The sequence below is a fragment of the Hemicordylus capensis genome, chromosome 4, assembly GCF_027244095.1.
Source record: "Hemicordylus capensis ecotype Gifberg chromosome 4, rHemCap1.1.pri, whole genome shotgun sequence".
Classification (NCBI taxonomy): Eukaryota; Metazoa; Chordata; class Lepidosauria; order Squamata; family Cordylidae; genus Hemicordylus; species Hemicordylus capensis.
Window position 1 is genome coordinate 130,190,319 of NC_069660.1, and position 17,572 is coordinate 130,207,890.

Sequence of the window (17,572 nt, forward strand, 5' to 3'; positions counted from 1 at the left end):
AACCCTTTATAGCAGGCCTGATCAACTTAGGCCCCCCCAGCTGTTTTTGGGACTACAGCTGCCATAATCTATAGCTACAGTGGCCAATAGCCAGGGATTATGGGAATTGTAGGCCAACATCTGCAGGAGGGCCAAAGTTGAGCAGGCCTGCTTTATAGTGTCCAAAGCACTTCATATACAATATTTTAGTAATCCATACAACAAATCTGTATGGTAGGTCAGAATTAAAATCCCCATAGCAGGACTGAAATTGAGAGAGAGCAGTTACCTAAGGTCTCCCAGTGAGCACATGGCAAATGCAATATCCGATTTAGAGCTAACACTCTTAACCACAATTTATGTTTGGAGAGGTTTCCTCCTCTCCACTGAGAGAGAACAAAGACAAACAAGCCACTGAGGCTAGATAAGCTACTGTGGGATCATCTCTACCAAGAACAGGACATGATCACACATTCACACGACTTTATGCAACACAGTACCTCATCCTCATCACTTTATGGGGTTCACCTCAGGACATGAAGATGGTCACGAGCTTAGGTGGCTTTTAAACAGCGATAAGATAAATTCATGGAGAGTATCAGGCCTATCAATGGCTATTAGCCATGATGACTAAATGGAACAGAGGCAAGCATTAAGGGACAGCAGTTATCTTTGTGCCCTGCTACAGGTTTCCCAGAAGCATTTCACTAGCCAGGTTTACACAGCAAAAAGGGGGTGGGGGGATGGTTCCCACACCAAAAAGGACCCACAGTCTAAAATCAGAGTCAAGGCAGCCACCAGCAATAGCTGTGGGAGGGATGCTATACTGGGATGAAAAGGGACAGTTCTAGTTTTTTTGTTTTTTGGGTTTTTTTTAAGAACAGTTTTTGCTCTGCTAAGAACTACTCTGCCTACTTTCCTTTTACCATAATCTTAATTGATAATTACCATCCTCACAAGTTAGCCCACTTCAGCCTTAAACGTTCACATATCTGCCATCTTGAATTGGGGTGGACGACATCACAAACGATGCTGTTGAACTGTCCCTATGTGTCACTCACTACAGCTATTCGAAATCTGTTCAAATTGGTTAGACTGTCCACAAATCAGCCCACTTGTGCCTCAAAGGTTCACGTGTCCGCCATCTTGAATCGTGGTGGATGACATCATTACAAACTATGCTGTTGAAGTGTCCCTACAGCTGTACCCAATTTGGGTTCATACAGTCCAGGCACTGCAAAGTTGAAAGGGTGTGTGTGTATAAACACACACACACACACTCACTATGCCAGGTGATCTCATAAGCTTAAGCAAGAATCTACAACAGACTAGGGGGAAAGGCTTTTTTTTAGTGAGGAAAGGTCAGCGATTCTAATCCAATGAGTTAAGACTAGTGAAACCTCCCCCGCTGCAACACATTGTTCCAAACACAGAGTAAGAAAATGTGAAAAGGAAAAGGAAAGATTGTGCTGTCGAGTCAGTGTCGACTCCTGGCGACCACAGAGCCATGTGGTTTTCTTGGAATGGTTTACCATTGCCTTTCTCCAGCACAGTATGAGATGATGCCTTTGTCACTGAAGTGAGCATCCGCCTCCAACACCGTCCTATATCGCTGCTGTCCGATATAGGTGACTACAAATATATATTTACTAGGCACAGTCTGGGAAGCACACCAGCGAGGATTCAAACCAGCAGCCTCTTACTCCCTTGGCAAGCTGCTTCCCCGCTGTGCCACCGCAGCTGATGAGAAGCGGGATCTAAAATTCAGTTTTCCTAGTCCTGGAGAATTTCTGGAAATATTGAGGAATTCTGTTTTGTACTTTCTTCACTGCTTCTTGTATTTTACACACACACACACACACACACACACACACACACACACACACACCCAACACTAGGCTGATGAACCAATACAAAATCTTTAGAACTGGGATTCTAGAACACAAAAGAACATTTGCAAGAAGTTACTCTCTATCCTAACACTAATCCCTGAAAGTATGTCCGTATCAAAATTGGTTTGCCATGTGGCCATGGATTCAGGAGGGTTTGTGGATCACTACATGAGCACACAAGGCTTTTAGCAGCAGGTTGTTGTGTGGTATAGGGGACTGGTAGCAGAGCTCCAAATTGTCACCAGCTGAATTTACATTTCCACAGCTTGTGCTGGATTCCACAGAATGTGTTCAGACATTTTGCCCAGCAGTAAGCTCTTCTGTGGGATAGAGTCCTGGAGAAGCACAAGCCTTTGCCTGATTTCTATAGCCTTCCTTAACATCAAAAAGCGGGTAGAAAGATGCTGGAAATCATGCACACATCTATATGGACACACAACCCACTTGGACGCCATTCACATAGTAAGCTCATGTATGACTTTCTAAGCTTCACCCACACCCAGGAACTTGCCACCAGGATCAATATTTGAACCAGCCCTCAGAGTATTTTTGTCTCACTGTCATATGAAACAATCATTAAAAACTCCTTAAAAGTAAATGTTTGGACTTTTTTAAAAAAAAAAGTAGTAAGCATGCAACAAAAATATCTGTTCATCTGTCTGGCTTGCTATGTTATGCTGCCATTTGAGTTCTGCCAAATCATATCAGCTAGATTTTTTCCCTTTGCTCCTTTCCATTAATTAAAAACAAAACAAAAACAGAACAGGCAGCTATATTTATTATCGCTACATATATTTCTCCTGGGTGTGCCAGGGAAAATGCATCCAGGCAGCCCAGCTGATTGGCTGAGCTGCGGAGGCGCCTGATTGGCTGGCACACCCAGAAGGAGGAGAATTGGCCGGCTCCGAGCCAGGGCCGCTGGCGGGCCCGGCTTGGCGACAAGTGGTGGCTGTGGGCCCGGCCTGGCCGCAGTGAAGCGATGGCGGGCCCAGCCAAGGCAGTGAGGCAGCCGGCCGGCCAGCCCTGATACCGGGGCAGAAGGTGGGGGTGGGGGGAGAGGTGGCTGGCCTGCGGCCGGCCACAAGGACTGGCAAGCAGTGGCAGCGGGCACAGCAGGCCACGGAGGCAGCACTTGGTGTGGCGGGCCCGCCAGCGGGACAGGCCACTGAGGCGGCTCTTGGCCAGGCGGCGCTGGGACCAGCCGCCGAGGCCAGGAGGAGCCCATGGGAGACTGGGGTGGGAGGGAACCGGGTGGCAGGGCTTTCCTGTTTGCCAGATGGGAGGAGGAGCGGCGGCAGCCCAGTAAGTAGAACTTTTAAAAATGCAGGGGGAGTGGGGCAGGGGGGAGGGCGAGGGAGTGGGGCGGGGGGGAGGGCAAGAGGGAGTGGGGCGGGGGGAGGGCAAGAGGGAGTGGGGCAGGGGGAGGGCAAGGGGCAGGGGGGAGGGAGGGCAAGAGGGAGTGGGGCAGGGGGAGGTCAAGGGGCAGGGGGAAGGGGGAGGGCAAGAGGAAGTGGGGCAGGGGGCAGGGGGAGGGCAAGAGGGAGTGGGGCAGGGGGAGGGGGAGGGCAAGAGGGAGTGGGGCAGGGGGAAGGGGAGGGCAAGAGGGAGTGGGGCAGGGGAGAGGAGCAGGGAGGGCATGAGAGACTGGGGCAGAAGGGTGAGAGGGAGGGGAGGGTGAGAGAGGGCAAGAGAGAGTGGGGCAGGAGGGAGGGCAAGAGAGGCAAGAGTGTGGGGCAGAAGGGAGCGAGGGAGAGTGGGGCAGGAGGGAGAAGGGAACAGCCAGCCTCAAAGAGCACACAGATGCTCTGTGCAGGTTGGCTAGTTACATATGGATGGGTGATGTCAAAGTCAATTTAAATGCTATTAATACTAGAAAGTTCCGGGTTCTGATTATTTGCCCCAGGGAAAACGATACAGGAATGTTAATAGTACATTAAAAAGGTGAAAGAGCTGAAATATTGTACATACAGGAGAACTTCGTTATTTGCGATTACATGTATCCATGAGGTGTCTCATTGACACCCTTTTTAAGTATACATGGATACGAAGGGGTTAAACCCCATGTATCCGCAGTTCCTAGAGGATTGGAAATGACCGGGGAGGTCACTTCCCGCCACCATTTTGTTTCACAGAGCCCAGGAGGAGGCAGAAGGATTCATTTTGTGGCTCAATTTTTTTTAAATGGACTTTCCCCTGCGATATTTCATGGTTTTGGGGGGGCGGGGTGGCATTCTGCTCTTTGGATGGCATTCCTGGGCACACTGGGAGTGAGTTTCACTAGACACATACCACAATGAGTTTCGTGTCATTTGGAGGCTGTTTTGCCACTTAAAAAAAATTTTTCCCCTCCACCCTAGAACCTACCCCCCCTTTCCCCACAGCTCTAATGCCTCATTACTGGCGGCAGTAGGCAAGGAACCCCCATAAGTAACAAGGTTCTCCTGTATATGGTGTGATCCAAACCAAAGGGGGGTGAGCTCCAATAGGCAAGGCTCACCTCTTTTCTTCCACAGCAAGGATTCCATGTTGTACCCACCGAGCATTCCCCAGGTCACAGAAGTGGAGGTCTGGCATACATGGCGCTCCATGTGTGCCAAAGAGCCATCAGATCCGGGCAACAGTCTACTGATCCATGGTCTATTTATTTATTTTATCATACTTATATACAGAGGCGTAACTATAGGGGGGGCAGGGGGGGCATGTGCCCCGGGCGCCATCTTTTCTGGTCACGTGGGGGGTGCCGCCATGACCAAATTTTTTAAAAAAAATTTTTGTTAATACAAATGTTTCCTGCTCAGTGCAGCAGCGCTGCAGCAGTCAAGGGAGTGCATCGGTGCCCCCTTCCCCACGAGCGGTCCCTTCCGCGCCGCCTGCGCCCCCCCCCCATTGCTTTGCTGGCACCTGGCGGCCAGTCAGTGGCCTGGCTTGGCGGCAGCGGCGGGCGCTTGTGAGGAAAAACCTAAGTATAATGTAGTATGTTGGGGGGGCAGTGGGGCGCGGTGGGGGGGCGCCATTTCAGTGCTTGCCCCGGGCGCCGTTTTCCCTAGTTACGCCTCTGCTTATATACCACCTGATGTTTATATACGTGTGTGTGTGTGAGAGAGAGAGAGAGAGAGAGAGAGAGAGACTCTTTTTCAAATGTGAACACAATCCAAGTTATAACAATTAAAACACTTTCACAGAATTTTAAAATCAGTTTTCATTAAAAGCCTGAAAAAATGAGTTTTTAAAAGGGTCTTTTAAAAAGCAATCAGATGGAGAAGCTCTTATTTTGACAGTGAGTGCATTCCAAAGCCTTGGGGCAGCCACAGAGAAGTTGCCACAAGACGAGCAGGCAGCAACCATAACCGGACCTCCCCAGATGATCTTAATAGTACCTTAATGATACAGGTAATCGTATATTTTGACCAGCACTAATAGTATGTTGGTATGTAAATGCTACTGAGCACATTTGAGAGGTACGTATCAAACTATAGAACTGGAAATTTGGCATGACAGTGACTAAAATAGTAATTGTCTCCTGTATGACTGGCTTTTCATTAGCATTCGCCAAAATCCCGAACAGTAGATTCTGTGAAAGGAAATATTGAGAGACTTTGCCAATAATGCCCATGTGCCACACAGATGCCTCTCGGGACGGAAATTGCTTTTAAAAATAAATAAAAGCAGGGCTGCTTCTTTCAGGGGTTACAAGATGACAGAATAATGTTGCAGCAGGAGAACTCTGAAAACAATGTCATAAAATCCATGGATCCTATGTCTCCACAGTGATAAAATACATCTCATTTCAATCTCATTTCTACTTTTTTATAGCTATGCTAAGAAAACTTGCTTCTAACAAGGAAGTATTGACTAAATTCTCCACAACATAATCAGCAAAACCAATATTTTGGAGAAAGGAGAAACAAGTGTGACTTGTATATTTGCAGTCAGCCCCCAACCATCATGCAAGAACTAATTAGTGCACTAACGGTAACAAAGAACTGCCGATTACTAAGCAAGAGAAGAGGCTCCTCTCAAAGTCCTGGACATTCATTAGCCCAGGGCCAGGTACATCTCTGTGGCTATGGATTTGTCATGGGAGCACAGCATTTAATGTTAATGCAGAATCCGGTAATTTACAGTCCTCACAAATGTGAAGGAAATGTTAGAAACACCTTCATTACCCTCAGCTTCCTCCATTTCTTCCTTAACAAAAATAAGTGCTCTCAGCAAAGCTATCTTTTCCTTTACCACAAAAACCAAGTTATTTGAAAACCTGAACCATGCAAGCAGAATGAGGTATGCAAATTTAAGTAAATAAAGTCAATGAGATTTAATCCCAGGAAGCCTAATGCTGCAGGTAAATATCTTTTGGAAACCAGAACAAGAGTTATGGCTAGGGGCCTGGCAAGGTTGGAGTGGGGCCTAACCCCAAGATAGAAAAATTAAAGGAAATGTAAAGCAAAGAGAAATCTAATGCAATCTGCAACAATGAGAAACTTTCTAATCATTAACTGGTATTGCTGATATCTTTGGACTCTGATCACTTTTCTTTTGATCAACAAAGCCCAGTAATGGCTGGTATATAGCATTAGACTGCACTCAGTTTTGTGCCGTGTGTGCGCGCATATGAACGTGCACAAATTTATTCAAACCCCTGATTTATCAGCAAATCAGCACTTTAATCTCACAAATATGAAAAAATGTATTTCACAGACCTAAGGGGGTAATGCTAGCTCATTTACTACAGACTTAATGAATGTTGCTAGGCAATCACTCAATCCCTAGAACAAATTCCATTTGCAGAATATGCCAATATAAATTAGTAAGCACACTTTCCTGATATATCTAAGAAAGTGGCATTTAGTAGTAATCTATTATTGATGAAATGCAGCTTAGCATCAAAACTCCAGGAAACAAAAATAAATTAACCATTATAGTCAAAGTACATTAAAACAAAATAATGTGTCAGATATCTGTAAATACTGCATACTGAATCAGTTAGCTAGAGAGACAAGCAAGGTTGGGGTTTTTTCCTGTTTCCAAGAAATTTTCTTTTTAATATAGGTCACTGCAATCTTTAATCTGCAAGACTCACAGAACCTGGCTCAAACAAGTCAAATTAATAATCTGGGCCTGAAAAACACACTCCATTCAAAATACAAGCTTTCTGAGAATGGGGCAGTTGTGGTGCATATATATAATCTGTTAGCAGGAAGAGAGTTGAACCTGAAGAGCCACCAGAGGGCAGTTATGAGGAGGTCAACACACTGAAAAGAAAATAACCCTATGGTTTTGGCTTGTGCCTGAACTCTACTTCACACCATACAAAAAGTAACAAATACTAGTTTCAGAAAGAGACAAGCATTTCATACATATGAATGTCAGAGCAAATGTCTCTTTCACTGGGTACATGCATTGGGAAGTCCAGAGCGAAACATTTGATTCACACATTAAAAGAGTCAATGCAGTGGAGTGGTTAGGAGTTTTGGATTTAAGACTAGGATGACCTGGATTCAAATTTCTGCTCAGCCTCAAAGCTTACGGGGTAAATCACTGGGCCAGACACTATCTTTTAAACCTAGCCTATGCCATGGGGGAAGGGGACAGACCTACCAACCACATATGCCACCCTGAGCTTCCTGAAGGGTGGGATTAAAGTGTAAGCAAACAAAATGCTGCCTTTCCCACAACACTTTAATATTCATACCAGGAAAATGTGTAGGTGTTTTTAAAGAATCAGCAAAACAAGGTACTTATCAATCTGTTCTTTCCAGTAACATTCCCTCCCCTCTATATTTCCCCTTGCACAAAATGAAGCATACCCATGGCTGTGAATCAGAAAGTTATGAAAACATGCACCCAGCACCTTCTTCCCTCTTTATAGCTCTGTCTTTGCAGAGCCAGCTATTCTGAATGGTAAGCACACCTGTTAAGCTGAAGGCAACTATGACACAGCAGACAACTAAGCACACTGGCCTCTGATCAGATCCCTGACAGCAGAGAGCCGTATAATGAGGGTGGAGAGGATTTTAAAAGCCACGCCACAAGCACACTGTTCATAGCGCTATCATGCACCTCCAACCCATTATAAAACTTACCCCTCTTTTGAGACTTCTGAAAGAAGGAATTCTGGGCTTCCCTGTTTTTATTTCACTCATGCAATAATGCACTTGTTCAATGCAGAATATGGGATACTGGGAACCATTAGAAGTACTGGAGGTGTATAAACTAGTAGGGGTAAGGGGTGGGGACTGTGGCTAATACAGAAATAAAGAAAGGAACAGATAAGGCAAACATTCAAAATGATCTGAACATTCTGTCTTTACCTTTCAACACAGAAACAGATCATAACACATCATATATTTCACCATCATAATGACTTCAGAACACAGATTAGTAAGAATTTAAGAAAGAGAAGGAGAATCTTTGTTACAGTGTTACATTGTTTGAAAGTCTGTGGACTTTATTCTAAACACCAACCTTCCTTCTGGCGATATACCTAAAATACTTGGCTGAACTATGACAGGCACAGAAAGGAATATAACAAACTTTTGTATTTTACATATCTGCAATCTACAAAATTGTTTCCAAAACAAAAAAACACACCACCCCCAAAATGAAATTTATACTGTCTGCTTTAATGTTAGAGATCCGTCTATTCTCAGAAATCATGTTCATGTTATTTAATTCAGTACTTTATAATATTGTGTTAGTTCAATTTCTGCTTGTATTTTATATGAAAAACCATAGTGCTACTTTCTTTCAGCTTGCCGAAGAACTGAAAAAATGACATTCATAAAGTCATCAGAAAAATACCATGGAGCTGGAGAAGGAAGATTACTTTGTTCCACTATCTAACCCATTAAGGTGTTCTGCACAAATGTAAACACATATTCTATTGAACAATACATGTCTTAAAAAGAAAAATATTACTTGTGTGCTTTGCTAGGCTGTAAAATAAAAACTTTTGAAAAGGAAAGATAAACCTAGCTTTCACATCACTATTATTTCAAATGTCCAAAGAAATTTAACATTTGCTTCCCTTTAAGCCTCCAGCTCTCTTTGTAATCTTCAGATCGATAACCTACAGAAAACGTTTCAGGCAACATTTGCAGTTTCCAAAGTTATACATTACAGACCGGGAGCTGCACGAATGCAAACCAAACTCCACCCACACACAGAAGGCCTGAATGAGCCACAGCCACGACAATGTGATGAATCCGTAATATTGAAAGAGTACCATCAACAACCCTCCAATGCTACATTAATTTGACCTCCTTCCAATGCCAGCACCAGGAGCCAAAGCCCCAGCAAATTACGCACACCTGGGTATCAGGATACTGCATGGCCCAACAGAGGCTGCAACTGGTCAGAGCAATTGCAGCATTTCTCAGTCAGGCCTGTACTTGGATATAGGAGGAACATATTCCCATAGACTCAACACTGCTGGCCAGTTATTGCTGGGATTATGTCAACAAGCTGCAGCAGCCTTGGAAGCTGTGTGGTATTTTGGCTTCCAGTTATGCTTGGTGTTTTCGGCTAGGCTACCATTTGTCGATGAGTAGGGGTCATGGCAGCACAGTGGCACTATAGATTGTACCCAAAATCTCCTTCCAAATGGACAGTTTGTCAAGTGCAACTCATGTATAAGTGAGCCCTTTAGAAACTGTATAACAGCGTTTGGCTCTCCAGATGCTGCTGAATGACAACGCCCATCATCCCCAGATGTAATCAATTGTGGCTGGGGCTGATGGGAGTTGTAGTTCAGGAACATCTGGAGAGCTGCATGTTGCCTGCCCCTGCTGTATAGGATCCAAACAACATTGATATGCCTCATTGAAAGGACCACATCAGATCCTTTAAAAATTACTAATCTCGAGTGTGTTTTCATGTGAAAAAAATGTGTGTGTTTTACCTTTGGTTTCTTTCCAAAAAGCCACAGTTTGCCCTTAGCCTTGCCCACAGTGGTTTTTGCATCAATTTTCATCCCTTCTTGCTTTGGTGTACTGATTGTTCCATCAGAAACAGTCCTGTAAATATGCTGACTGTAATCTTCAAACGGAAAGTCCCCAGGAGGTTCAAAACCAGACTTGAAGGAGTCTATTACTGTTTGAGAGTCCTTGATGGGAGAGACAGAAGATTTATAAAATGATTACACATAAAGCTAATGGTTTCATTGAAGCGATATTTAACATTACCGCAAATGTAACTTGAATGGCTTAAGAAAAACCTCCAGAAATTACTGTTCCTCCAGGTAGAATTAACTTTGTTGACAGAAACATTTTTCAGGGCATTTTGTTTTTTATGACCATTTAGACTGGTTTTAGACATGATAATGTTGCAGAAACTGCAAGTGCCCTGAGCTTCCTGCTCCTCCACATCCAGACAGTTTTGCACATGCCCCAGGCACTGGAAATGCACAAATTCTATTTCTGAGAAAATGGTCAGCAAGCATTAGGCAACTGCACTTTCTGTTCCTTCCACAATAAAAACACCTTAAGGTAGCCCTAGTTTATGTAGAAGCTGAAGCAAAAGGAATCAGAGATTTTAAGGTGTCCAAGCCTAGCTGATAGCTTAACAGTCCCATGGCCTCTGTTTCTATTCAACTCAAGCCTACCCTACTGAAAAGAAACCCTGGTAGATCAGCACTCAACACAGATATGTAAGGATATGCAAATTCAAAATCTACTTTATATGGCAGGAGGCTATCATATTGTAAACATATATGTTGTGGTGCTCATACTGTAACCAACCCTATATACACCACGGAAAAAAGACAAACACCACAAAAATGACAGTATTGGAAGAAATAGAGTGGTTGAGAACTATTAAGAAATTTAAGGTAGCCCCAAGGGACAACACAAAATCCTGAAGAAAGTTTGACTGATGTTTAAGAACAAAGGCTGAGATTCTGACTAACAAAGTGTGTGCAGTTCAAGCAGCTCTGGGGATGTAGTGAGAGCCCCTGTGCTGCCCCCATGGTGTTCTGAATCCCAATCGCAACTGCAAAAGAGAGCAAATATCTCCTTCATGCTCTGGAAGCACTCTACAGCTGCAGAAACACAACCCTGTCTTAAGGGACAAGCTTCCTCTATTATAAGCACAAGGAAGTGATTGTGTCAACCATGTCAAGTTGTGGAATATCCTTAGGAAAATGGGCGTCCCAGAACACCTCATTGTTCTCATGAGAAATCTATACACAGGACAGGAAGCCACAGTCCAGACAGAACATTTAGAGCCGACCTGGTTTGTATTACGGAGACCTGGTTGGGGGAGGCCAGTGGCCCGGTTTGGTTCCAGCTTCTCCCTCTAGGATACTCTGTTGAGGAGCGGGTGAGGGACTGTGGGCGGGGAGGTGGAGTGGCTGTGGTCTATAAGAACAACATATCCCTTACCAGGATCCCTGTTGAGGTGCTGAACCATATCAAATGTGTGTACCTAAGTTTGGGGACAAGGGATAGATTGGGACTTCTTTTGGTGTACCGATAGCCCTGCTGCTCAACAGAGTACCTAACTGAGCTGACAGACTTGGTCTCAGGCTTGGTGTTTGAGTCCCCAGGCTGGGGGACTTCAATGTAAAGCACATAGTAGAACAGGCCCTCCTGGGAGAGAACCAGCATGGCTTCTGCAAAGGTAAATCTTGCCTCACAAATGTTTTGGAGTTCTTTGAGAGTGTCAACAAGTGTGCAGATCAAGGTGATCCAGTTGACATAGTATACCTGGACTTCCAAAAAATTTTCAACAAAGTCCCTCATCAAAGACTCCTGAGGAAACTTAGCAGCCATGGGATAAGGGGACAAGTACCTGTGTGGATTACTAACTGGTTGAAAAACAGGAAACAGAGGGTAGGTATAAATGGAGAGTTTTCACAATGGAGGGAAGTAAGAAGTGGGGTCCCCCAGGGATCTGTACTGGAACAGTGCTTTTTAATTTATTCATAAATGATCTAGAAGTAGGGGTAAGCAGCGAGGTGGCCAAATTTGCAGATGATACCAAACTCATCTGAAAACCCAGAACAAATTGTGAGGAGCTCCAAAAGGATGTCTCCAAACTGGGTGAATGGGAGACAAAGTGGCAAATGTGGTTCAATGCTGGCAAGTGTAAAGTGAAGCACATTGGGACAAAGAACCCCAATGCCAAGTATACGCTGATGGGATCTGAGCTGTCAGTGAATGACCAGGAGAGGGATCTTGGGGTCGTGGTGGACAGTTCACTGAAAGTGTCAACTCAATGTGCAGCAGCTGTGAAAAAGGCCAGTTCCATGCTAGGGATCATTAGGAAGGGGATTGCAAATAAAACTGCTAATATTATAATGCCCTTATACAAAACTACAGTGCATCCACACCTTGAATACTGTGTCCAATTCTGGTCACCACATCTAAAAAAGGACATTGTAGAACTGGAAAAGGTGTAGAAGAGGGCAACCAAGATGATCAGGGGCTTAGAACACCTTTCTTATGAGGCAAGGCTACAACACATGGGGCTACTTAGTTTAGAAAAAAGACGACTGCGGGGAGACATGATCGAGGTCTATAAAATCATGCATGGTGTGGAGAAAGTGGATAGAGAGAAATTCTTCGCCCTCTCCCATAACACTAGAACCAGGGGACATCCCATGAAATTGATTGCCAGGAAATCTAGGACCAACAAATGGAAGTACTTTTTCACACAACACATAATCAACTTGTGGAATTCTCTGCCACAAGATGTGGTGACAGCCAACAACCTGGATGGCTTTAAGAGGGGTTTGGATAACTTCATGGAGGAGAGGTCTATCATTGGCTACTAGTTGGAGGGCTATAGGCCACCTCCAGCCTCAAATGCAGGATGCCTCTGAATACCAGTTGCAGGGGAGTAACAGCAGGAAAGAGGACATGCCCTCAACTCCTGATTGTGGCTTCCAGCAGCATCTGGTGGGCCACTGTGTGAAACAGGATGTTGGACTAGATGGGCCTTGGGCCTGATCCAGGAGGGCTGTTCTTATGTTCTTAATGTATATTTCGGAACCAATTTGTCCGGGGCGGCTCAGGAGTTCATAGCGGCCATGACAACTATGGGCCTATCCCAAGTGGTCTTGAGACCAACGCACATTGCTTGTCACATGCTTGATTTGGTCTTTCACTCTGGTCAGGGTGGTGTTCCGTGGGTGGGGACTCCTGAGATTTCCGTCATGGACGGACCACCGTCTGGTTAAAGTTGGACTCACAATCATTTCCCACCTTCGCAGGGCTTAAAGGCCTATTAGGATGGTCCGCCCGAGGAAGTTATTGGATCCAGTAGGATTCCAAGAAGCTTTGGTGGGATTTAGCATTGGCTGTCTTGGCGATCCTGTTGATGCTCTGGTGGAGAACTGAAACAGCAAATTCACCAGGGCAGTAGACATGATTGCTCCTAATTGTCCTCTCTGACCCTCTGCAAAATTGGCCCCTTGGTATACAGAAGAACTATGGGGACTGAAGTGGCAAGGTAGATGACTGGAGCACAAGTGGAGAAAGATTCAACTTGAATCTGAGAGATTGCAACATAGACTACATTTGAAGATCTATGCTCAGGCAATACATGTGGCAAAGAAGAGATTCTTTTCTGCAAGTTCACGTCTGGCGGAGTTGTCCAGGGTTGTGAGAGGCCTAGTACATGCCCCTCCTCCTTTGAATCAGAATCTGGAACCATCAATTACCAGCTGTGATGTGTTTAATGAATTCTTTGTGGGGGAAATCTCTCGTATTCAGGCAGACTTAGACTCAGTCTCGACAATTACTTCAGTGTCTGATGTGGAGGTGTCCAGCGACTCCTTTTGTGTGGTTAGGTTGGATCAGTTCCAGTTCGTGATTCCTGAGGATGTGGACAAGCTGCTTGGAGCGGTGCGGCCTACCACCTGTTTTCTTGACCCTTGCCCACATGGCTTATACTATTTAGCAGGGGGATTGCTGTAGGAGGCCTGGCAGAGATAATAAATGCTTCTCTGAGGGAGAGAAGGATGCCTCCTTGACTTAAGCAGGAAATTATTAGACCATTTCTGAAGAAGCCTGCCTTGGATCCCTCAGAGTTGACTAATTACAGGTCTGTCTCCAAACTTCCGTGGCTGGGCAAGGTAACGGAGAGGGTCGTGGCTTCCCAGCTCCAGACAGTCTTGGAGGAAATTGATTAAGAGCCAGCATGGTGTAGTGGTTAGAGTGCTGGACTAGGACCGGGGAGACCCGAGTTCAAATCCCCATTCAGTCATGAGACTTGCTGGGTGACTCTGGGCCAGTCACTTCTCTCTCAGCCTAACCTACTTCACAGGGTTGTTGTGAGGAGAAACCTAAGTATGTAGTACACCGCTTTAAGCTCCTTGGAGGAAGAGCGGGATAGAAAATGTAAAATAAAATAATAATTATTATTATCTAGAACCATTTCGGACTAGCCTTTGGGCGGGCTAGAGGGTGGAGACTGCCTTGGTCGGCCTGATGGATGATCTCCAATTGGAAATTGACAGAGGAAGTGTGACACTTTTGGTCCTTTTGGACCTCTCGGCGGCTTTCAATACTATCGACCACAGAATCCTTCTGGAGCGTCTGAGGGGGTTGTGAGTGGGAGGCACTGCTTTGCAGTGGTTCTGCTCCTACATCTCGGGCAGGTTCCACATGGTGTCCCTTGGAGATTGCTATTCTTCAAAATCTGAACTTTTGTACAGTGTCCCTCAGGGATCCGTATTGTCTCCAATGTTGTTTAACATCTACACGAAACCGCTGGGAGAGATAATCAGGAGATTTGGTGCAGGGTATTATCAGTATGCTGATGATGCCCAAATATATTTCTCCATGTCAACCTCATTGAGAGAAGGCATAACCTCCCTAAATGCCTGCCTGGAGGCAGCAGATAAACCGCTGGGAGAGATAATCAGGAGATTTGGTGCAGGTTATTATCAGTATGCTGATGACGCCCAAATATATTTCTCCATGTCAGCCTCATTGAGAGAAGGCATAACCTCCCTAAATGCCTGTCTGGAGGCGGTGATAACAAGCTGAGACTGAATCCAGATAAGACGGAGATACTTATTGTGTGGGGTCGAAACTCAGGAGAGGAGTTTGATCTGCCTGTTCTGGATGGGGTCACACTTCCCCAGAAGGAACAGCTATGCAGCCTGGGGGTGCTTCTGGATCTGAGCTTCTCCCTGGTGTCCCAGGTTGAGGCGGTAGCCAGAGGTGCCTTCTATCAGCTTTGGCTGATACGCCAGCTATGCCCGTTTCTTGAGATAAACAACCTCAGAACAGTGGTACATGTGCTGGTAACCTCCAGACTGGAATACTGTAATACGCTCTATGTGGGGCTACCTTTGTATGTAGCCCGGAAACTACAGCTGGTTCAGAATGCAGCAGCCAGGTTGGTCTCCAGGTCATCTCGGAGAAACCATATTACTCCTGTATTGAAAGAGCTACACTGGCTGCTGATAAGTTTCTGGGCAAAATACAAGGTGCTGGTTATAACCTATAAAGCCCTAAAGGGCTTGGGCCCTGTATATTTAAGAGAATGTATTCTTCATCGTGAACCCCACTGTCTATTGAGATTATCAGGAGAGGTCCATCTCCAGTTGCCACCAGCTTGTCTGGTGGCTACTCGGAGACGGACCTTCTCAGTTGCTTTGGAACATGCTCCCTGCTGAAATAAGAGCCTCCCCATCTCTGACAATTTTTAAAAAAACTTTAAGGACACATCTGTTCACTCAGGCTTTTAATTAAATACCGTTTCAATAGTTTTAATATTGTTTTAAGGTTTTAAATTATAGTAACGTTTTAACTTTTTGTCATCATTTATTTTAACCAATGTTTGAATTTCTCTGTTGTCATTTATCTGTTTTAATTAATGTTTTAACTTTTCTGTTTTTTGTTGTAAACCGCCCAGAGATTTAAGTTTTGGGTGGTATAAAAATATGTTAAACAAACAAGCAAACAAACATGGTGAAACAGACTGGTTCCAGATCAGCAAAGGAGTAAGACAAGGCTGTATACTTTCTCCTTCTTTATTCAACTTATATGCTGTACATATACTGAGAGAAGCTGGATTGGAAGAAGATGAGCATGGTTTTAAAGTTGGAGAAAGAAACATCAATAACCTGCACTACACTGATGACACCACTCTTATAGCTGAGAATGCAGATGATCTGCAAGCTCTAGTAATGAAAGTCAAGGAACACAGTGAAAAAAAGGTGACTATGGCTAAATGTAAAGAAGACTAAACTAATGACAATGGGCACAGCAACCAGTCTCAGAACTGACAATGAAGAAACTGAAGTGGTGGATAGCTTCTGCCTTTTACGATTGACCATTAACAGTAAAGGATCCAGCAGTCAAGAAATACGCCACAGACTAGCACTTGGTAGGGTTGCAATGAAGGCCTTGGAAAGGATATTTAGATGTCGTAACATGTCTATACCTACAAAGGTTAGAATCATTCCGACAATGGTTTTCCCCGTGATAACTCTATGGATGCAAAAGCGGGACTTTGAAGTAGTAAGATAGAAAAAGCATTGATGCTTTTGAACTTTGGTGCTGGAGAAGACTTTTGAGGATACCATGGACAGCCAGGAAAACAAACAAATGGATCATGGAACAAATCAATCCAGGATTTTCACTCGAGACACAAATGAGCAGGCTCAAACTATCATACTTTGGACACATTATGCAGAAACCCAGCTTCCTTGAGAAGTCCATAATGCTGGGAAAAGTTGAAGGAAAGAGAAGTAGAGGGCGACCAGCAGCAAGGTGGATGGATTTGATTACGACAGCAATGAATGCACTGCTGAGAGACCTTAAAGGCCAAGTTGAAGACGGATCATCCTAGAGAGAATCTAGTGATTCTGGGAAATAGCCTGACATGCTTAGAAAATAAAGACTCTTTCCACAATAAACTGCATCAGGTCTGCACAACTTATGACCCACCATGCTCACTGAAGCCCACTAGTCTGGTAGGGCACTCCAGAATCGATCTGATACTTTGGTGCCTGGCTAGAACTCACAAAATGTGTATAATATGTGGCTGATGGGTAGGTCATAAATTGAGCAGGCTCAAACACCATAATTCTGAAACTGCTTATGTTAGGATGTGATCCTGATCAAAATGGGTGTCATCCAAAACTTTGGCACAGTGGTGCACTGGGGACGAAAGCAATTTTCGCTCAGAGAGTTGCTCAGGGAACCTTTCCATTTGCACATGGACCTCTTGCATGAGAGCTAGCCTCCTTCTGTGAGCAGAAGGTATTTTTGTCAGCAGTGCAACACAGCACCAAAGTGTAAAATGCCACCCACTCAGTTGAATGCAAGCAAAATTATTTCAAAGCAATGTGTTTAGCACTGAGGTGTCAATCACAGAAAATGGACTTACCCTGCGTTCATCCACGGATTTTGCAGCAGCAATCATTCCTTCTAAACACTTTGAGACAATAGGAATAACTTTGCGCTCAGAATCTGCAAACCCCTTATAACATTCACTGAGTTTGATAGTTCTCCGTTCATCCATTTCTTGAAGATGCTATAAGAATAAGGAAGAGAACCTGAGCATCCTTAGGAGGATAGTACGTAGATACTTTCTATATATACTGAGCAACTTTTCCTTCAAATTTTATTGAAAGCATGACTGATGATGTTTCTTCATCTTGTAGCATATTATGAAAGGTGGGGGGTGAGGAATGCAACAGGTAGGACTAATAAATACATTAACTTACTTTACCTACCTTAGCG

General features: G+C 44.5%; 1 protein-coding gene and 1 long non-coding RNA gene across 6 annotated transcripts in view; one reads left to right on the forward strand and one right to left on the reverse strand.

Annotated features, from left to right (window-relative positions):
• Positions 1-17,572, reverse strand: part of FNBP1L (formin binding protein 1 like) — a 108,524-nt gene that overhangs the window by 14,074 nt on the left and 76,878 nt on the right. For 2 of the 3 annotated variants that reach the window (XM_053244765.1, XM_053244766.1), the window contains exons 8-10: positions 17,217-17,363; positions 9,772-9,975; positions 7,955-8,113 (exon numbers count right to left, since the gene is read on the reverse strand). In XM_053244765.1, coding sequence (XP_053100740.1) covers positions 7,955-8,113; positions 9,772-9,975; positions 17,217-17,363 — 510 coding nt within the window. The remainder of the gene's footprint in view (positions 1-7,954; positions 8,114-9,771; positions 9,976-17,216; positions 17,364-17,572) is intronic. The other variant, XM_053244767.1, reaches the window with a different exon arrangement.
• LOC128322793 (uncharacterized) lies at positions 2,766-8,829 on the forward strand. Of its 3 annotated transcripts, none has more exons than XR_008305999.1 (4): positions 2,766-3,173; positions 4,385-5,921; positions 7,674-7,772; positions 8,623-8,829. It is a non-coding gene; the product is annotated as an uncharacterized LOC128322793 (long non-coding RNA). The 3 variants fall into 3 exon arrangements; XR_008305998.1 differs by having other exon boundaries at positions 4,385-4,506; positions 5,685-7,772; XR_008305997.1 differs by having other exon boundaries at positions 4,385-7,772.